Source organism: Heterodontus francisci, chromosome 32 (genome assembly GCF_036365525.1).
Source record: "Heterodontus francisci isolate sHetFra1 chromosome 32, sHetFra1.hap1, whole genome shotgun sequence".
Classification (NCBI taxonomy): Eukaryota; Metazoa; Chordata; class Chondrichthyes; order Heterodontiformes; family Heterodontidae; genus Heterodontus; species Heterodontus francisci.
In genome coordinates this window covers 25,425,862-25,446,884 of record NC_090402.1, presented here as the reverse complement: position 1 = coordinate 25,446,884, position 21,023 = coordinate 25,425,862, and the positions used below count along the sequence as shown (strand labels likewise).

General features: G+C 48.6%; 1 protein-coding gene across 7 annotated transcripts in view; it reads left to right on the top strand.

The window, feature by feature from the left end:
* The window catches only part of LOC137347708 (serine/threonine-protein kinase Nek6-like), a 275,855-nt gene that overhangs the window by 244,576 nt on the left and 10,256 nt on the right, over window positions 1-21,023 (top strand). For 6 of the 7 annotated variants that reach the window (XM_068012512.1, XM_068012510.1, XM_068012513.1 and 3 more), the window contains one exon: window positions 2,802-2,915. The exons of the other annotated variant lie outside the window; for it this stretch is intronic. In XM_068012512.1, coding sequence (XP_067868613.1) covers window positions 2,802-2,915 — 114 coding nt within the window. The remainder of the gene's footprint in view (window positions 1-2,801; window positions 2,916-21,023) is intronic. 7 annotated transcript variants of the gene reach the window in all.

The following is a 21,023-nucleotide window of genomic DNA, read 5'->3' as shown; positions in this document are numbered from 1 at the left end:
AATACAAGGTCCTTCCAAGGAGCAGATGCGCATTGGGGGTGCAACTGTGCCAAGTTAATGACCCATAGCAGCATATTTAGACAGATACAGTGCACTTGTGCACAAGGGACTTGGGGAGGAGGAAGGCAGGAAATCAGCCCCTATGTGCAAAAAGTGGAAGTTGGACTATCTCCAAATCACTAACTCCCTATCTTTCCCTCTCATTCTTAGCACTGTAACTGCCTCTCACTATTGCTTTCAACACTGACAACTGCTGTTTCCAGCTATTTCCAAATAAAATTTTACTAATATGGCTTAAGGATTTCTAAGTTTCTAAGTTTTACTCTAACCCCTTGAGATCCCTTGGTTCATTCTCTATTATGATGTTTTTACCTCGTATTTGACTGAAGATTGTGGTCAAGTGTGATGTATAAATTCTTGTAATAAAAGCAACTCACTGACATTACCCGAGCTACACAATGTAATTGCTATCGAACATACTGTGAGGTAAGTGAACAAAATGTGGCATGAGTGACTATACTCAGAAATGGTCATTTATGCTAAGTTCATTTTTTGACTGTGATCTGCTTCTACTTATTGCAGTTAGTTCCAAAGACTCATAATCAAAGTGCCAGTACCCACGTCCACTGCCAGCATACTTGCAGGGCAGGATTTTCCTGCAGACATCGGGACCAAGTGGGGGTCCCGAGCCTGCACTTGCTGGAATTCAGACCAGGGGAAACCATTTTTCTGGAAGCGACCTCCTAATTAGACGTCTTCGAGCTTGCCATCCAATTAAGGATGGTGGGTGGACTCCCAATGCTGCTGGCCCAATCACAGGCTGGTCTGAGAATGTGAGGGGGCCTCAAAATGGAGGCACCCTCAATGGGTGAAAATTAATCAATTTTTAGAGGGCCAAGCAGACAAGCAGACCCCCTTGGATAAGAGGGGAAGCCCCTTTGGCTGCAGCGTTTGGGCCACGAGTGCGGCTTTTGCTGCTGGTGGCCCCCTCTTTGATGGATGGAGCCTCTGGCTCCGATGGCCCTTGGACTGCCACAGTGGGGGGGAGCAGTTCTATTAAGCTGGCGGCCTCCCCAAGTGGCGGAGGAGCACTCTGCTGCCAACAAAATGCTAAATATTACCCCTCATTGCGGCCTTAAATATGCAGATTGGCTTCCCGATGCCTTGCAGCCGATCTGCTTGCCAGACCACCCCTGAGAAATTTCCCCAGTGGCGGGAATGCATCAGGGAGCCGTCCCGACTTGGCTCCCGCTATTTTCCTGGCATCACTGCCCCCCGGTTTCCACTCCCGCCACCACTTGATCCTGGGATTTTAGTTTTTACAGTATCGTGTTACATTAGGTGATTCCATTAGTTACTATGCCATCTGTGAAGCTCCTTAAGACCTTTATTTCTATCTATAAGACAATAACAGGCTGCTGTTGTATATAAGGATATTTGTTACGTATATACTGAAAGAATCTAAATGAAGTGTGAGTGTATATAAAATATTATCCATGTTAAATTACTTCAGCAAGCAGTAGAACAGACTCTGTTGATCAGACAATAATGTAAGCCATCATCTTTTGGGTTATATAAATGACCTCAAATCTATAATAATCCACTCAGTCTTTAAGCATTTTATGAAATTTCAGTCACTCCTATAACCCAGTGGATAGTAAATCGATACTACATTCCTCAACTGTAGTGAAAATGTCAAAACTATGTATGATGCTTAATTTAAAACGATGACCTAAACAGGGTTAATAAGCTAGGTTGATTTGTTTTTCTACCTTCAGAGCATAGCATCATCTGTAAATACGCATTTAAAAAGGAGTCAGCCATAGGTATGTGAAGTATTTCTGTTACAGAAATATACAGAAATTTCAGGATTTCACGTTCAAACAATGTTTACCTATAAACGGATAAAGTTTAAACTCGTGGCTTTTGTTATTTTATGCACAGATACAATGGGGTAGAATTTCCTGTGGGAGTGTAATCGGGAAGTTACGCTGAAAAATATACCCGTTCATATTCCTATTTTGCAGATGTCAATTTATGCCTAAATTTCCTGCCAATTGTATTACCATGCTTAGGAATGTAAAAATTGTTGTAAACAAGCGGAAATGGGCATAAATGATTCGAGGAAAGTGCGGGACTTGTCATATATGTTCCTTTTATAAGTATGAAATTGAAAATTTCAAAGCATCTAAGCATCATTTGTGTACATTAGGCACAGCATGTTTAAGAACATGTAATCATGAAATCTTTTCAATTTTTAATGTCACTCACACTGATGCTCTGAAATGCATTTTAAAAATGCAGAAAACATAGTGCTGGTCTCCATGAAGATATTTTCTTTTTAAATTGTTAAATTTGTTATAAAACACCAGATAAACAATTGCTTCCTGCTGCATTTAAAATTCTGGGCATCATTTACATCTGTTGTGAACCAGCACAGTTGCAGGAAATTTGCTTGCACGGTCTTTAGTGTGTAAATGGCATCGTTTTAATAAGTTGAGGTGTGTTCAGGTGCAGGGATTGTGAGATGGCCAAAAAAAGAGGACATTCAGGCGAAATGTAATTATGTGCGTAATGTGTTTGAGTTTCCTCAGGATTTTATGCCTCTGGACACAAATACACAGGAAATTCTATGCCACTGTGAGTCTGTCTGATAGGTGTGAATGTTTACAACTATAATGTTTGTGACATGGGGATTTACTGTAAAAGTAAATCCAGAGGTGCTTTTCAGATACGAAAAATATATTATCTAAAAGTAATCATCTGAAATTATTCATTATCTTGCTTCCTTCCTATCTCAGATGGCTGCGCTCCAGAGTCCATTTTATGGAGATAAAATGAATCTCTTTTCCCTCTGTAAAAAGATAGAACAATGTGACTACCCACCACTTCCAGCAGAACACTATTCTGAAAAGGTAAGTGCTCAACTGAGCTGATGATCAAGGAGGTGCCTGGCAATAGAGACAATCAACACTTGGAAAATATAATTGAATGCAGTGGATACAATAGTGCTGACAGATTGTCAGACTTCAGGGGTTGAATTTTTAGGTCCCACCGGGAGCCGGAACGGAGGTGGGCAAGGGATTAAAATACTGGCACTGGCCAGCATGCCGGTTCCTCATCACCGTTCCCGCCGCCGGCGTGTTTCACGAGGAAGGTGAGGGCGGGCCCGAGAACCCACTTGATCTTTTGATAACTGACACTAAGGTTGTTAAAGAGCTCATTAAGAGTTCATTGAGGACCATGTTAAGATTTTTGTGGGGTGTGCAGGGGCTGCATGCTGGGCCAGGGGCAGACTAGGTGCAAGGAGGCAGATACACTGCAGGGAGCCAGTCATGGCTCGTAAAAGGTGAATCCGTAAAAGGCAGAAGGCTCAGCGGGGGACTCGACCATTGGCGCACAGGTGCCATTGGGTCAGCGCAGGTTGCAGGACGAGGTATCACTAAGCACTCAGTCGTCATCCTCCTGGCAGTGTGGGGGGGGGGGGTATAACAGGTGGGGGTCACGCTTCCTAACACAATTGGGCGGCCACCTGAACTCAAAGAGGAGAGCAGCTGGAAATGGGAGCATGACTCTCAGATTTTGGGTCCAGTGGCAATGAGGAGCAACATCCTGTGCTGGTAGGACAGAGTCCCAGGCATGAGGAGGGCAGAGGACAGCAGAGGAGAGGGACAAGGGGCAGGAAGGCCACAGAGACCATAACCTCAAAATGGCCTAACTGCCAAAGATGGAGACACATGGACATGTCGGAGAACAAATGCCGCAGGAGACTGCGCCTATCCAGGGGGGTCACAGAGATTTGTGGCCTCGTCGCTGAAGACCTCACACCATTGCTCACCCTGCCTTGCCAGTAGCCGTCAAAGTCACTGTGGCCTTGAACTTCTTTGCCTCTGGCTCTTTCCAAGGATAAGCAGCAAATCTTGGTGGCATCTCCCAAGGGGCTGCATATCATCGCATCTCGCAGGTCACTAATGCCCTTTTTGCGAGAGCTGGACAGTACATACAATTTCTGACAGATGGGGCCTCACAGACACAAAGGGCAGTGAGTTTCGCCTCCATCGTGGATTTCCGCAGGTGCAGGGCATCATTGATTGCGCCCATGTGGCCATCAAGGCACCGACTGAGTGCCCAGTGAGATTCATCAGCAGGAAGGGCTTCCACTCCCTCAATGTTCAGCTGGTCTGTCACCACAACAAGAGCTTCCTAAATGTGTGCACATGCTTTCCTGGCACTGTCATGACTTCTTTTATCCTCTGGCAGTTCAGGCTGCTGCAACTCTTCATTTCACCTCCCAGAATGCATGGATGGATTTTAGGGGACAAGGATTATCCTCTGAAGAGATGGTTGCTCAACCCTCTACAGGAGCCCCAGAAGCACTACAATTAAAGCCATCTGCTCACTAGGATCACCATCAAGCAGGCCATCAGGCTCCAGTGCCTGGACTGGTCAGGTGGTGCCCTGCAGTACACTCCTGCAAGTGTCTGTACATTGTGTGCTCTCTATAACATGGCTCTCCAGAGAGGTGTGGGCTTTGAAGATGGTGATGCACTGGATGGACACAGCTCATTGGAGGAAGAGGAGGAGCAGGAGGTGGAAGAGGAGATGGAGGAAGATGCAAAACACAGAGGTGCCCTGTCTGCAGAGGGAGGTGGCCAGGCCTGGTGTGGGGCTCGAGGGTTTCATTAGGATGCCATCAATGTCAGGGATCATCTGATCCAGGCATGTTTTAGCTAAGCCCCTCTAACCCATGATGAATGGCATAGTATGGAACTCACTTTGAGCTGCCTGTGAAAACACTTGCATTAAAAATGTAGTCTGGAACAGCACAACTCGTACCCCCAATGAAGGGTGCACATCTGCACAGAGGTTTCACTGCCACTGTTCATGGACGTTTGCTTCCTTTCACCACTTCATCCCTCTTTTCCTGTCCGCCATTAATAAAAGGAAGCGCACATGTCTGGCTTTACATATCAATGTTTACATGGTGCTCAAGAAGACAAGGTGCACAGTAATAGATGTGACTACGCTCTCAGCTACTTCTACGGGGTGCTCCCCTTGAGCCATTGGATGAGATGGAGGCAGCCTGCACATTTGTCTTGCAGCTGAGATGGAGATGGCAATCGTCCTCGTGTGGAGGTGCCAGTGGGCCACCTCCAGAGGCTGCTGCACTGGCATCAGTGCAGGAGCAGCCTCCATCACAGGGCCCTGCTGCACTGATGGTCTCTCAGTTGGAGGGGCCAAGGAGGCAGATGATGATGATAACGCCCTGTGAGGGGTGGCAACCTCATCCTCCTCGGTGACTGCCTCAGCTCTTACCTGGTGCTTTGGATGGCTGGAGGGGACCATCAGCTGGGGTACAACTGGCATTCCCTCCAAACATCTCTGCGCCATCAGCGCCACTGACCGGTCCAGGCTACACAGTGTGACATGCATCCTGTGACCCTCAATGCGTAGATGCTGCATGCACTCCGAGTGCTGCCACATCTGGCTCTCCATGAAATTAGCCACTCTCTTAATGGAGGAGCTCATGCACTGAAAGCCCTGAGCCATGGTGGCACAAATGAGCTGAATAGACTCCTCCATTCGCAGCTCATGACCACATACTGCCTCAGGGAACTCTTGACAATGTGGGAGCACATCTGTTGCTGCTGGTCTAAGTGGAGCTTCCTTTCCTGCAGCTGCTGAAACCCTGCATCTGTGCCCAGCTGAGCATCCTCTGAGGGGGACTGCCCATAGCTGCCTCTGCCTCTGACACCTCCTTCTGTACTGTCATGATGTGCTCATCACCTGGTGTCACCCTATCTAATCGCACACAAAGACCCACCAATGTTATTGTATCTGTGCTGGTGGAGGGTGTGTTTGTAAGGTGTGATGGTGCTTGGTCTGAGGTCTGCTCTGGCAGCACTTAGCCCAATGCTGGTGCAGGAATCGGGTCTTTGTGCCTCAACATTTGAACCTGTGGGAGACACAAGAGGTGATCATGTGCATGAGCCTTGGAGAGCTGAAGCCTTTGCAGTGCTGAGGCTTCCCAATAGAGCTCAGTCTTCAGCATGCTGTCAGATGGGCTGGAATGCAATGCACCCACTTAATGTAAGCATTCCAGTTTCTATTCACCCTGTCCACCAGGGATGCCCCTTTCACCTTCCCAAACTTCCTCATGGTCAGTGATCCTGGTGATCTCCATGGCTCCCTCTTTCACTGTGGTGATGTGTCGGAAGGGAACCCCTCCACCTGTCTGAGCCCTCTCACAGGCATTATGTGCCTGTTTTTCCTGCAAAGACAAAAAAAGACAGAGATCAGGAACTGCTGGCCTCTAATGGCCAATGCCAATGGCTCATATATAGAAGAACCTGCATGCATCAGTGCTGACAGGTCCTCATAACACTGTGGCTCTGAGCCTTGCTGAGAGGTCAGTAAGGACCCTGGGTACATATTTCTCCCAGGTACAGCATACACCCTCAGGTTCTGAAGCTGGAGTGTCTGCTGGGGGGTGAGTACCCAGAGGACTAGCCTCAGGGTTCAGCCTTGCACTCACCTTGCCAGAGCGAATAAGGTCATTGAGTCTCTTCCTGCACTGGGCCCATTTCCTGCAGCCCACACTCCGCGTGCTCACTGTCTCCACCACCTCAATCCATACCTACTTGTTCTGGGAGGCTGGCCTTCTCCTGCCACCCTCCGGAAAGAGGACCTCCCTTCTCTCCCTCACTGCCTCAAGGAGGACCCCCAGGTCAGCATCTGCAAAGTGAGGGGCAGCCCTGCTCTGGGTCCCAGCCCTCTGCCTCTCTGCTCCATCAGTTACAGTACCACAGCAAATGATTCAGTGAAACGGCAGCCACAGTAATGACTGTCACAGTGGGTTTAAAATCGAGCTCAGTCTCTTTCAGACCTGCCTCCGTTCCTGCCCCCATGGCCACCCAACCTGCCCTCCAGCCAATTAATAGTCCACCCCTATGAAAATCGGGGGCTGTGACTGCTTCCCTCTGGGTGCAGGATTGGGACCCAAAAACAGTCCCAATGTCTGTTTCCCACCTCCGGACAGAAAATCCTGCCCCAGGTATGGAACAAAGGCTGGGACATGTTAGTTTTCCACTCAGAACAATGCATTAACAATATTCAAAAACTGGACTGGTGCGTTTCAGTTTAAAAATATAACTGATCCTTTTCATGTTCAATTTAAGGTCACTCAAATCTAAGTTACAGAATTATGATTGCAAATGGATTAGTAGGGGACTTATTAGAAAATGATTACTGAAATAAAACTCAGAGAACCAAACTGCGAAGGGGGAACTGTACAATTCCATCCCAAATCTAATCTTGTGTTTCTACACACTCACGCAGATGGATGCACCATGGGAGATATAGTACAAAATGATGTTTGATAATTTTTATCGTTGTCAACATAAGAATAAAAAACTTTTGGAAAGGATAATGTTTCCCAATGGCAGTATTTAGATTTTTACTTGCTAAAGATCTGTATCAACTAATAATACAGTCCTACTTCTTTCTTTTGGGCCTCCTTATCTCGAGAGACAATGGATACGCGCCTGGAGGTGGTCAGTGGTTTGTGAAGCAGCGCCTGGAGTGGCTATAAAGGCCAATTCTGGAGTGACAGGCTCTTCCACAGGTGCTGCAGAGAAATTTGTTTGTTGGGGCTGTTGCACAGTTGGCTCTCCCCTTGCGCCTCTGTCTTTTTTCCTGCCAACTACTAAGTCTCTTCGACTCGCCACAATTTAGCCCTGTCTTTATGGCTGCCCGCCAGCTCTGGCGAATGCTGGCAACTGACTCCCACGACTTGTGATCAATGTCACACGATTTCATGTCGCGTTTGCAGACGTCTTTATAACGGAGACATGGACGGCCGGTGGGTCTGATACCAGTGGCGAGCTCGCTGTACAATGTGTCTTTGGGGATCCTGCCATCTTCCATGCGGCTCACATGGCCAAGCCATCTCAAGCGCCGCTGACTCAGTAGTGTGTATAAGCTGGGGATGTTGGCCGCTTCAAGGACTTCTGTGTTGGAGATATAGTCCTGCCACCTGATGCCAAGTATTCTCCGAAGGCAGCGAAGATGGAATGAATTGAGACGTCGCTCTTGGCTGGCATACGTTGTCCAGGCCTCGCTGCCGTAGAGCAAGGTACTGAGGACACAGGCCTGATACACTCGGACTTTTGTGTTCCGTGTCAGTGCGCCATTTTCCCACACTCTCTTGGCCAGTCTGAACATAGCAGTGGAAGCCTTACCCATGCGCTTGTTGATTTCTGCATCTAGAGACAGGTTACTGGTGATAGTTGAGCCTAGGTAGGTGAACTCTTGAACCACTTCCAGAGCGTGGTCGCCAATATTGATGGATGGAGCATTTCTGACATCCTGCCCCATGATGTTCGTTTTCTTGAGGCTGATGGTTAGGCCAAATTCATTGCAGGCAGACGCAAACCTGTCGATGAGACTCTGCAGGCATTCTTCAGTGTGAGATGTTAAAGCAGCATCGTCAGCAAAGAGGAGTTCTCTGATGAGGACTTTCCGTACTTTGGACTTCGCTCTTAGACGGGCAAGGTTGAACAACCTGCCCCCTGATCTTGTGTGGAGGAAAATTCCTTCTTCAGAGGATTTGAACGCATGTGAAAGCAGCAGGGAGAAGAAAATCCCAAAAAGTGTGGGTGCGAGAACACAGCCCTGTTTCACACCACTCAGGATAGGAAAGGGCTCTGATGAGGAGCCACCATGTTGAATTGTGCCTTTCATATTGTCATGGAATGAGGTGATGATACTTAGTAGCTTTGGTGGACATCCGATCTTTTCTAGTAGTCTGAAGAGACCACGTCTGCTGACGAGGTCAAAGGCTTTGGTGAGATCAATGAAAGCAATGTAGAGGGGCATCTGTTGTTCACGGCATTTCTCCTGTATCTGACGAAGGGAGAACAGCATGTCAATAGTCGATCTCTCTGCACGAAAGCCACACTGTGCCTCAGGGTAGACGCGCTCGGCCAGCTTCTGGAGCCTGTTCAGAGCGACTCGAGCAAAGACTTTCCCCACTATGCTGAGCAGGGGGATTCCACGGTAGTTGTTGCAGTCACCGCGGTCACCTTTGTTTTTATAGAGGGTGATGATGTTGGCATCGCGCATGTCCTGGGGTACTGCTCCCTCGTCCCAGCACAGGCATAGCAGTTCATGTAGTGCTGAGAGTATAGCAGGCTTGGCACTCTTGATTATTTCAGGGGTAATGCTGTCCTTCCCAGGGGCTTTTCCGCTGGCTAGGGAATCAATGGCATCACTGAGTTCCGATTTGGTTGGCTGTATGTCCAGCTCATCCATGACTGGTAGAGGCTGGGCTGCATTGAGGGCAGTCTCAGTGACAGCATTCTCCCTGGAGTACAGTTCTAGGTAGTGCTCAACCCAGCGGTCCATCTGTTTGCGTTGGTCAGTGATTATGTCCCCCGATTTAGATTTGAGGGGGGTGATCTTCTTGATGGTTGGCCCAAGAGCTCTCTTCATGCCATCATACATTCCTCTGATGTTTCCGGTGTCTGAGGCCAGCTGAATATGGCTGCATAGGTGTTGCCAGTAGTCGTTTGCGCAACGCCTAGCTGTTCTTTGTGCAGTACTTCTGGCTGCTTTAAGTGCTGCGGATGTTAAATCGCTGGGAGCTTTCTTGTAGTTCAAAAGTGCAATGCGCTTAGCGGCTATGACAGGTTCCAGCTCTTCATTATGAGATTGAAACCAGTCTGCATTTCTCTTCGCACTTTTGCCGTAGGTGGTCAAAGCTGACTCATAGATGGCGTCTCTGATGTGGGCCCACTTGGTCTCAGCATCCCCTGTGGGAGTGTTTTGAAGGGCTGTTACAAGTGAATTTAGAAATTTTTGTAACAGCTGTGGGTGAGAAATTCTGCTCGTGTTGATGCGCGGGTGGCCCTTCTGCTTGGAATGATGCAACTTCTTTGGTCTGAGTCTAACCTTGCTGCACACCAGGGAGTGGTCGGTGTCGCAGTCCGCACTGTGGAAGCTGCGTGTGATTTGAACACTGTTTAAGACGGCTCGCCTTGTGACAATGAGGTCTAGCTGGTGCCAACGACGTGATCTTGGGTGCCTCCATGAAACCTGGTGACAGGGTTTAGTGTGAAAGAACGAGTTGGTGATGCAGAGGTTATGATAGGTACACAACTCAAGCAGTCTCTGCCCGTTCTCATTCATCCTTCCAACGCCATAGCGCCCAAGGCAGGAGGGCCATGAGTCATGGTCGGCCCCAACCCTGGCATTAAAGTCCCCCAGCAGGAATAGGTGTTCGGTGTTGGGGATGCTGCTAATGATGTTATGGAGTTGTTCATAGAACTGGTCTTTAGCTTCAGGTGCGGAACAGAGTGTTGGAGCATAGATGCTGAGTAGGTGTACTGGACCAGAGGTGGTGAGCAGTCGGATGGACAGTATGCGTTCCGAGCCATTTGAGGGAGGCTCTATCATGCTGAGCAAGGAGTTTCTGATGGCGAAGCCCACTCCATGCTGTCTTGGTTCTTCAGGATCCCTGCCCTGCCAGAAGAAGGTGTAGTCTTGCTCTGCTAGAGAGCCACTCGCGGGGAGGCGAGTCTCCTGAAGTGCTGCAATGTCCACATTGAGTCTACTGAGCTCGTTGTTAATGATGGCGGTCTTCCGAGAATCGTTGATTTGTGTAAGGTCTTCCGACAGGCCAGGACACATAGTTCTGACGTTCCAGCTTGCAAAGCGAAGGGCTGGTACCTTCTTTCCTTTTTTCATGTTGTTTGGTGCGGTGTATCAGTCCACCTTTCGGGCAATGACCCTGAGCTCCAAGCACCCATTGAAGCAGGCAGACTGTGGCGGGACAGAACCTTATTGACCGGGGGCTGCCCGGTTTGAGGCGGGCGGTAGCTGTCCAGTGAGGTGCAATGACCTCTCCCACCGACAAAGGCAACCCGTGGCGCCCAGTTTCTACGCCAATTTATCTGGACTTATAACCCGTAACTGCTGCCTTCCGTGTTGTTTCAGTCGCTGTGAGGCAACTATGGAGTGACCTCTCCATGGCGCATGCCTGGGCAAATTTATGGAGGTTGAGAGTTGCCCAGTCGTCAAAACCCCCCTCTCGGCCTTTCTGGTGGGGTCCAAAGGAGTGCAGGACACGACGTTTGGCACCAGTATGGCTGCAGGAACTGCCGGAAACATGCCAAAGGTGACACATGACCGCCTACGGGGTTCCGCTCCGGATTTTCTGTTAGGGTTTACTCCCTTAGCCTTGGTCTCTCCCGAGACGCCCACAAGGCAGTGGGGTTGTTGGGGCCCCTACACAGGTGTAGGATGGTGCCGGTGGGAGGAGGGGATGCAAGGGGGAGGGGTAGAGGGAGGGGGTGGGGGGGGGGGTGCAGGGGAAGGGGGTGCGGGGTGAAGATGGTGCGGGGGGGGGCGGGCTGGGACGGGGTTGTGAGGGGGTGAGCTGAGAGGGTGGAGCAGGGAAGGGGATGGGGGTGGGGGGGGGGGTGGTGGAAGGGGGGTAAAGGGGGGGGAGGGGGGGTGGAATCTGGTGCAGGTAATAAGCCATTTCCTCAGTGCCCACCATCGACGTCCGGAAAGCTCATCTACGTCCTTCGGGAGGTGAAGCATCATTTGGCAGACTTAGAGGTGATTACATTTGCTAAGGGTTTTTTTTTTTGCAGTGGTTTAAATAAAGGCATGCAGCATTGCCGACAGTGCGCTGCAGATGCTCTCCGAGCCATCTCCCGCGGGCGCTTTGAAGTTGCGGCCGGGGGGGCCGCTCGTGGATGTTTTGGGTGTTCGGGGCACCTTTTCACAGGACTTCTCTCGGGTCCCGCAGCTCCTTCTTCACCTCAATGGACTTACCGCATGCCGTGGCTGCAGACACTCTGGACTGTGAAGACAGCAGGATCGGAGATTAAAGTATCGGCAGCTGTTCTCGTCAGTTTCATCCGGATCAATACAGTCCTACACAGTTTAGTATTTAAGGCTGAAGGCAGAATGCTTAGCACCATCCTTACTCCATTCCCACTGTCATTTGACTAAGGCCCCAAAACAATATCATACAAATAAAGAAGCTTGCCACTATCCAAGGCAACGCAGCCTGCTTGATCGGCACCCCGTCCACTGCCTTAAACATTTATTCCCTCCACCAGTGACGCACAGTAGCAGTAGTGTGTACCATATACAGGATACACTGCAGGAACTCACCAAGCCTCCTTCGACAGCACCTTCCAAATCCACAACCTCTACCACCTAGAAGGACAAGGGCAGCAGATGCATGGCAACACCACCACCTGCAAGTTGCCCTCCAAGCCACACACCATCCTGACTTGGAATTATATCGCCGTTCCTTCACTGCCGCTGGGTCAAAATCCTGGAACTCCCTTGCTAATAGCACTGTATCTACACCAGATGAACTGCAGCGGTTCAAGAAGGCAGCTCACCACCACCTTCTCGAGGGCAATTAGGGATGGGCAATAAATGCTGGCCTTGCCACACTCATATCCCATGAAAGAATAAAGAAAAGGATACAAATTCAATTCCGTTAGGTGATGGTAAAGCAATCTAGGAGATCAGAGGAAAGGTACCCTTTGTACAAGGTGATCTCCATCATAGCCAGAAGCAGACATGCTCTCACTTGAAGGAATACAGTGGATCAACATTTACTGCATGAGCCAGCAGCCTATTTCACAAGCCCACTATTCTCTGGGGAAAGAGTTTATTTGAAATTAAGGTTCATCATACTGAAAACAAGGAAAGAACAGCTAATACTAGTTAGGCCTGATTATAAAGGAATAGATAAGCTGTGCTCCAATTATATGTTTAAGATTGCCCTTTTTCACCCCTTGCTTAAAGTGGAGCTCCTGAGTTCTTGCCTCCTCCCACCTTTTGCCCTTGCTCTGCACTCTTCCCTTTCTTCTCATTTGGGAAGAATTCCAGCCTGCAGTATGCAGTAGACTGAATCCTTCCATTTGCAATAGAATTTCAGTAGGCATGGCTCCAGAGGTGTGTTAACTAAGCACCAATATTTCTTCAACACACAGCAACACTGACCAAAGCACAGTCTGTGTCCAATGTGGATGGCTGGTACATTTGCTCTTCCTCCTCCCTGAGTTGAAGTTAAGGCTCATTGTGCTGTCTCCTACTCTACTTCAGTTTTCTCTACAACTTCAAAACTGTGCAAAACTTTACTTCCCTCAGTGTTTCTTTCCTTTTACAATCTTCAGGCTTTTTAAATCAAACTTCAGTGTCATCTAGTCACTACTTTCTGATTTAGCTGTCAAGGCCCTAAGCTCTGTAATTCTCTCATTAAACCTCTTTGCCTCTCTTTCCACCTTTAAAACACTCCTTAAAACCTATCTCTTTGACCAAGCTTTTGGTCACGTGTCCTAAGATCTCCTTATATGACTCTATAATGCTCATGTGAAGTTCCTTGGAACGTTTCACTACATTAAAGGTGCTATACAGGTGCAAGTTGTTGTTGTTGCGGTTACCTCATGTCTTTTACTCTTTTCAATTTTGGTGATGTCCTGTACCTTAGTATCTTAAATGAAGTTTCTTAAATAACAGCTGAGGCTAGCTGGCAATAGGACTTGTTTAGTCTGACTCCCTCGAACTGATGTGACTCCGTTCACTAATTCTGAGATATCCATCAGCCCTGCAATTTTCTAGTTCAACACTACTTGCCTGCATACATTGGAACTGAGTCAGTAGGATGACAAATAAACCATGGCAAAGAAATGGCTGCAAAAGTACAAGTGTAATTATCAAGAGTGGAATGGCTCCAGGACCAGTATCTTTGAAGACAAATGTGCTAGATGGGGAGAATGCAGTGGACCTGATGTATATGAACTTTCAGATAGTCTTTAACAAGGAACCACACTGGCAATTATTGGAGAAAATTGAAGGGTCTTAATCCTGAGAACCAAAAAGAGCTATGAGTTAAGAACATTACATAAGAACTAGGAGCAGGAATAGGCAATTCGAGCCTGCTCCGCCATTCAATACGATCATGGCTGATCTCATCTTGGCCTCAACTCCACTTTCCTGCCCATTCTCCATAACCCTTCAACCCATTACTAATTAAAAATCTGTCTATCTCCTCCTTAAATTTACTCAATGTCCCGGCCCGGGTAGTGAATTCCACAGACTCACGACCCTTTGAGAGAAGTAATTTCTCCTCATCTCTGTTTTAAATCTGCTACCCCTTATCCTAAAACTATGACCTCTCGTTCTAGATTGCCCCACAAGGGGAAACATCCTCTCTACGTCTACTTTGTCAATCCCCTTAATTACCTTATATACCTCAATTAGATCTCCTCTCATTCTTCTAAACTCTGGAGAGTAAAGGCCTAAACTGCTCAATCTCCCTTCATAAGACAAACTCCTCATCCCGGGAATCAATCTAGTGAACCTCCTCTGAACTGCCTCCAATGCAACTACATCCCTCCTCAAGTAAGGGGACCAAAACTGTACACAATACTCCAGGTGCGGTCTCACTAATGTCTTGTACGGTTGCAGCAACACTTCCCTACTTTTATATTCTATTCCTTTAGCAATAAATGCCAAAATTCCATCTGCCTTCCTTATCACCTGCTGTACCTGCAAACTAGTTTTCAGCGAATCATGCACGAGGACACCCAGATTCCTCTGCACCGAAGCACTCTGAAGTTTCTCTCCATTTAGATAATAATTTGCCTTTCTTTTCTTCCGACCAAAATGGATAACCTCACACTTATCCACATTAATCTCCATCTGTCAAATTTTGGCCCATTCACCTAACCTATCCATTTCCATTTGTAAATTTCTTGTTTCTTTATTGCAACTTACCATCCCACCTATTTTAGTGTCATCTGCAAATTTGGCTATAGTACTTTCTTTCCTTAAGATGTAGAAAGGAAGGAAATGTGGCAGATGCAGTCTATATGTAAGAAGGTACATCTTGGTTAAAAGAGCCATAATTATCCTTTGAATTGGGGAAGATTGGATGATGTGGAAGAGCAGAGGCTTCTTTTTGATGGGATGGTTCAGGTTCATAAAACAATAAAAGCTGCATCTTAAGTGAATCAGAACACATTTGTTTTAAGGAATGCTGGGTATTATAGAAAGTGGTATAGGGTGTAAGAACATAGGGAACATTAGGAACAGAGTGGGCCATTCAGTTAGATCATGGCTGATCTGTAGCTCAACGATTTACCCAACTTTGTTCCATATCCTATAATACCTTTACCTAACAAAAATCTATCAATTTCAGTCTTGAAAGCCACTGTCACAGTACATCAGAGATTAAAAACCAACTTCACTGATAGTTAAGTCTGACAGGATGTTACAATGATTGGTTTATCACGAAACAGCTTGCTTGAGGGAGCAGTCAAGCCATTTAATTCTAACACAAATCTTGTGATGTGATCATATGTTTATGATTTGCAACTTTTTGAATTTAGCAGCTAGTTATTTAAATTATTGTTCAGCTCTGGTTACTGACTGTGCTTTTCAAATTAGTACGTTTGATCTGGAATTTTCAAAAAATGGTTGTTTGACTGGAACCTCTGGAAAGAAAAAGATATGCCAAACAACGTCTGTTGGTAGTGAGGAAATAATGTTAGCACTATAGTCAGGAACTACTTATTATTTCGTGTTATATCAGAAGTTAGCATCTATATGTTAAATGTCCACTATTATTCACTTGTTCATTTACTGTTCAATAAACCTGTTTGCATTTAAAGTGTGAAATAAGGTCAAGTGTTAAAGTTACTTTGGTGTCTTTCAAAGACAAGAAAGATGGCTTGGAGGAATGAGATAGAGCCAGTAGCTGAGGTAATCTAAAAACGCTTCTCTGTTATTCTCAGTATGCTATGATAATCCTACCTTACATAGGGTGCACGGTGAACTTGCATTGTTTATCTCATGCCCAGTGAAATTAAACGTGAAAATCTATCCCATATTCTCATCTCTAAACCTTTGAAGAAGCATATACTTTCCATGGGAACCACATAAAGCCTCCAAACCTGAATTGCTTTGAACATTAAAAATTATCAGGCATTATAAGGTGAATAACAAAAGCAAAATTGAAGCATTTAAGAGAAAAAGTTTTTCAGTACCAAAATGGCCTTGTTAAATAGTTAAAAAATCTTCCTCTATTTTTAAAGCCACTTTTGCACTGATATGATTGTTTTCCCTAAGCCATTGTTTTCTTCTTGTTTCTTATTTCCCCCTTGTTTTGTGGGAAATACATCTGCAATTTTTTTGCTCTAGAACTCTTGATCCCGTTGTCTCATTAATAAATCTTCCTTGCAATCTTCCCAGGGTATGGATTTACAAAATATGTTATAATATTTGCGGTGTAACTCTCACTGGGGATTATCAGTAGCATAAAGCAGCGCTTTATGTAATCTCAGATTCTTCTTTGCAGGCCTTCGTTTGAAATATTTTCTCATTGACTTTTGACAAACCTGCTTCTTCACTCACTTTCACATCTCCCTTTACATTTCCTTAATTTTTAGTTTTTATTTTCTGTTTTCTGCCAGTTATTTGACTTTTTGCACAGTTTATAGCACTTAATTTCAATAATTTTATCACATTTTGTACAGTGTCTGGTTTTAATGTTTTGATTATCATGATTATATTTTGCAATATTTTAAAGCTATTTGCTGCAATATGTGAAATAGATTCAATTAAACACATAGCGATAGAAATTGGCTTCCCCAATCTTCTGCCATAACTTTGGTGGAAGATTGGTGGAAACCCTGGAGAAATGGAAAACCCCCTGTGGGAATTCCAGGTGATGCTAAGATACCACCTGAAAAAAATACATCAAAATAAACATACACAACTGCCTTACTGTTTAACAATCATAATCGTATGTGATTTCTAAGTATGGGTATTTGCTTGAATTTGACTGGCTGAAATTGTACAGTTTACCAGCACCGTGCTCTCCCACTTATTGCCCAGCTACCCGTTTGGTCATTGGCTTGCAGGGTTATCCAGAGTCAAGTGGGAAAAATGTCAACCCCAGTGACTTCTTTAGTTAGTGAGAAAAAGGTTTTAGCACTATAGTCAGGAACTATTTATTATTTTGTACTATATATGAAGCTAGCATAGTATCTGTTATGTGTCTGCTATTATTTGCTTGTTTATTTACTGTTGAATAAACTTGTTTGGCATTTAAAGTCTAAAGTGAGTCTAGTGTTAATGTGTCTTTCAAAGACAAGATCATCTCTTGAAGGAATGAGATAGAGCCAGAAGCTGAGGTAATCTAAAAAGGCTTCTCCTTTATTCCCAGTATGGTATGATAATCTTACCTTACAAAGGGTGCCCAAAGAAGACAGGCTAGGAAAAGACAGGCTATTACATGGAGAAAAGAAAAAAGACTATAATGGAGGTGTGTTCATGGAGGGGGCAGCCTTTGCCGCCAGGGGCCCTCCGTGGGCCACAGATTGCCCACGGAGGAGGCTGCTTTGTTTCACTGGAGCTCCCCGCGTGACAGAGGCCGCTCTGCCACCGCTGGTTTAATTCCAGCGGTGGTGGGAAGAGGCCCTTAAGTGGCTAGTGATTGGCCACTGAAAGGCCTCAATTGGCCTCTAGGCAGGAAGGTAGTCTTTGGTTTTCCCCACCCCTGAACTAATGGTGATGCAATGGGAAAGCGAAGGGCCATCCCCCCACCACTTCCACGCCTAGCTCTACCTCATCACCACCTCTGTTAACACCACTACTTCCTCTATGTTGTCAGCCTGTTCGTTCAACATCCAATCTTGGATGAGTAGCAATTTTCTCCAAAGACCAAAGCCACTGGGGAATCAACTAGGTAATCCCTGAAAATGGGCACGGAGATTGCAATGCATGATTAACCTGCGCCCGTTGATTGAAATGCAGGCAGCAGGCCAACTTAATGCTGCATGCTTACTAGAATAATTTCTGTATGCAGCCAGCACAAAGCTTCTTGTTCATCACATCCAGTGGTGTGCTGGGGTGTATGCGCTTCAATGAGTGAGTGAGTGACTAAGGGGAGAATAAAAAATATCTCAGATCGCAGGAAGCCTTGGCTGCCCCCCTCCCCATTCCCCCCTCCCCATTCACCACTTCCCCTCCCCATTCCCGCCTCCTCACTCCCCATTCCCCCCTTTCCCTCCCCATTCCCCCCTCCTCACTCCCCATTCTCCCACTCCCCATTCCTCCCTCCCCTCCTCATTTCCCCCTCCTCACTCCCCATTCCCCCCTCCTCACTCCCCATTCCCCCATCTCACTCCCCATTCCCCCCATCTCACTCCCCATTCCCCCCTCCTCGCTCCTCATTCCCCCTCCTCACCCCATTCCCCCCTCACTCCTCACTCCCCCCTCACTCCTCACTCCCCCCTCCTCGCTCCCCATTCCCCCCTCACTCCCCCCCTAACTCCCCATTCCCCCCTCCTCGCTCCCCATTCCCTTCCTCACTCCCCATTCCCCCTCCACACTCCCCATTCCCCCTCCTCACTCCCCATTCCCCCCTCACTCCCCATTCCCCCCTCCTCCCCCTCACCCCTCCTTACTCCCCCCTCCCCGCATCAGTTCCACCCCCCTCACTCCCCCTCATCACTCCACCTCCCCCCTCCCCCTCCTCACCTCCCCCTCCTCACTCCACCCTCCTCACCCCTCACTCCCCCAGCTCAACCTACTCCCCACTCCCCCTCCATCCTACCCCCATCCTCCTCCTCACTCCCCCTACCTTGCTCCCCATTCCCCCTCCTCACTCCCCATTGCCCCCTCCCTCCCCATTCCCCCCTCCTCTCTCCTCACTTCCCCCTCCCCCCTCTTCACCATGTCACACTTCCTCACTTCCATGCCCCCTCACTTTCCTCATCACTCCACCTCCCCATCCTCTCTCCCCCCTGCCCTTCGTTCCTTCCCGCTCCATTATCCCCCTGATCATTCCCCCTCCCCCTTCCCCCTCCGCACTCTCCCCTCCCGCTCCATCCTACCCCCTCCTCACTCCCCCTCCTCCTCCTCACTCCCGCTCCATCTTCCCCCCTCCATCCCCCCTCCCTCCCTCTCCTCACTCCCCCTCCCTCCTGCCCCCTCCCCACTCCCTCATCCTCCCCCTCCATCCTCCCTCATCCTCCCCCTCCATCCTCCTCCCTCGTTCCTCCCCGCTCCATCCTCCCCCTCCTCACTCCCCCTCCCCCACTCCTCGCTTCCCCCTCCCCCACTCCTCACTTCCCCTCCCCCACCTCACCACCCTCCTTACCCCTCCCTCATCACTACACCTTCTCACTCCCCCTCCTCACTCCCTCATCCTCCCCCTCCATCCTCCCTCATCCTCCCCCCTCCATCCTCCTCCCTCGTTCCTCCCCGCTCCATCCTCCCCCTCCTCACTCCCCCCGCCCCACTCCTCACTTCCCCCTCCCCCACTCCTCACTTCCCCCTCCACCACCTCACCACCCTCCTCACCCCTCCCTCGTCACTACACCCTTCTCACACGCCTCCTCACTCCCTCTCCCCAGTCCTCACTCCACCTTCCTCACCCCTCACTCCCCCGCTCACACCCCCCTCTCCCCACTCCCCCCTCCCCTCTATTCTACCCCTTCCTCCTCCTCCTCCTCACTACCCCCTGCCTCCTCCATCCTCCCTCTCCCCTCCTCTCTCTCCCCTCCCCCCTCGTTCCTTCCTGCCCCATCCACCCCATGCTCACTCCCCACTCTCCCTTCCCCCTCCATCCTCCCTCCTCCTCTTCCTCCCCACTCCCTCCCCCCATCCTCCCCCCATCCTTCCCCCTCCTCGCTCCCTCCTCACTCCCCCGTCCTCTCTCCACCTCCTCACTCCCCCTCCATCCTCCCCCTCCTCATTCCCCCTCTCCTCCATCCTCCCCACCTTACTCACCCTCCCCTCCATTCTCCCCCTCCTCACTCCTCCTCCACTCCATCCTCCCCTACTCAATCCCCCTACATCCTCCCCCTCCTCACTCCATCCTCCCCACCTTACTCACCCTCCCCTCCATCCTCCCCCTCCTCACTCCTCCTCCACTCCATCCTACCCTACTCAATCCCCCTACATCCTCCCCCTCCTCACTCCATCCTCCCCTTCCGTCCTGCCCTCCTCCCTCCCCCCCTCCTTCTTCCCCTCCATCCCCTCCTCCCTCCATCCTCCCCCTCCCTCCGCCCTCCATCCTCCCCTCCCCATCCTCCCCCCACTTCCCTCTCCATCCTCCCCCTCCCCCTCCCCCTCTATCCTCCCCTCCCTCCTGCCCTCTTCCCTCCTCCCTCCCCCTCCACCTCCCTCCTCCCCCTCATTCCTCCTCCCACCACACCCACCATCCCTCCCCCTCCCTCCCCATCCTCCCTCCTCACTCCCCCCTCCACCCTCCATCCTCCCCCCTCCTCACTGCTCCCTGCTTACTTCCCCCTGCATCCTCCCTCCTCCTCACTCCCCCATCCTCACTCCCCTGTCTTCACTCCCCCTCCTCATTCCCCCGTACTCACTCCCCCTCCATTCTCTCTAGCTCCACAATTTTAAAAAAAGATTTGCGTTCATACAGCATCTTTCACAATCACCAGGCATCTCAAAGCACTTTACCACCAATGACGTACATTTTGAACTGTAGTCACTTTTGTAATGTAGGAAATGCAGCAGCCACTTTGCACACAGCTTACTCCGACAAACAGCAATGTGATAATAACCAGATAATTTGTTTTTGATTGAGGGATAAAGATTGGCCAGAACACAGGGGATAACCCCCCTGTTCTTCATTGAAATAGTGCTGTGGGATCTTTTATATCTACCCAAGCAAGCAGTCCTTGGTTTAACATCTCAACTGAAAGATGGCACCTCTGATAGTGCAGTGCTCCCTCAGTACTGCATTGTGTCAGCCTTGATTTTTGTGCTCAAGCCCTCCAGTGGGACTTGCACTCAGAACCTTGTAACTCAGAGGCGACCGTGCTACCAACTGAGCCACAGCTGATGGTCAATTTGAAGTTGGCTTCAAAGGGAGATGAGAATTTAAAAGTTTTACAGGTTTAATTTCTCCTTTCATGTACCACTTGTCCTACTAACAGAGAAGTAGCACTGAGATGCTA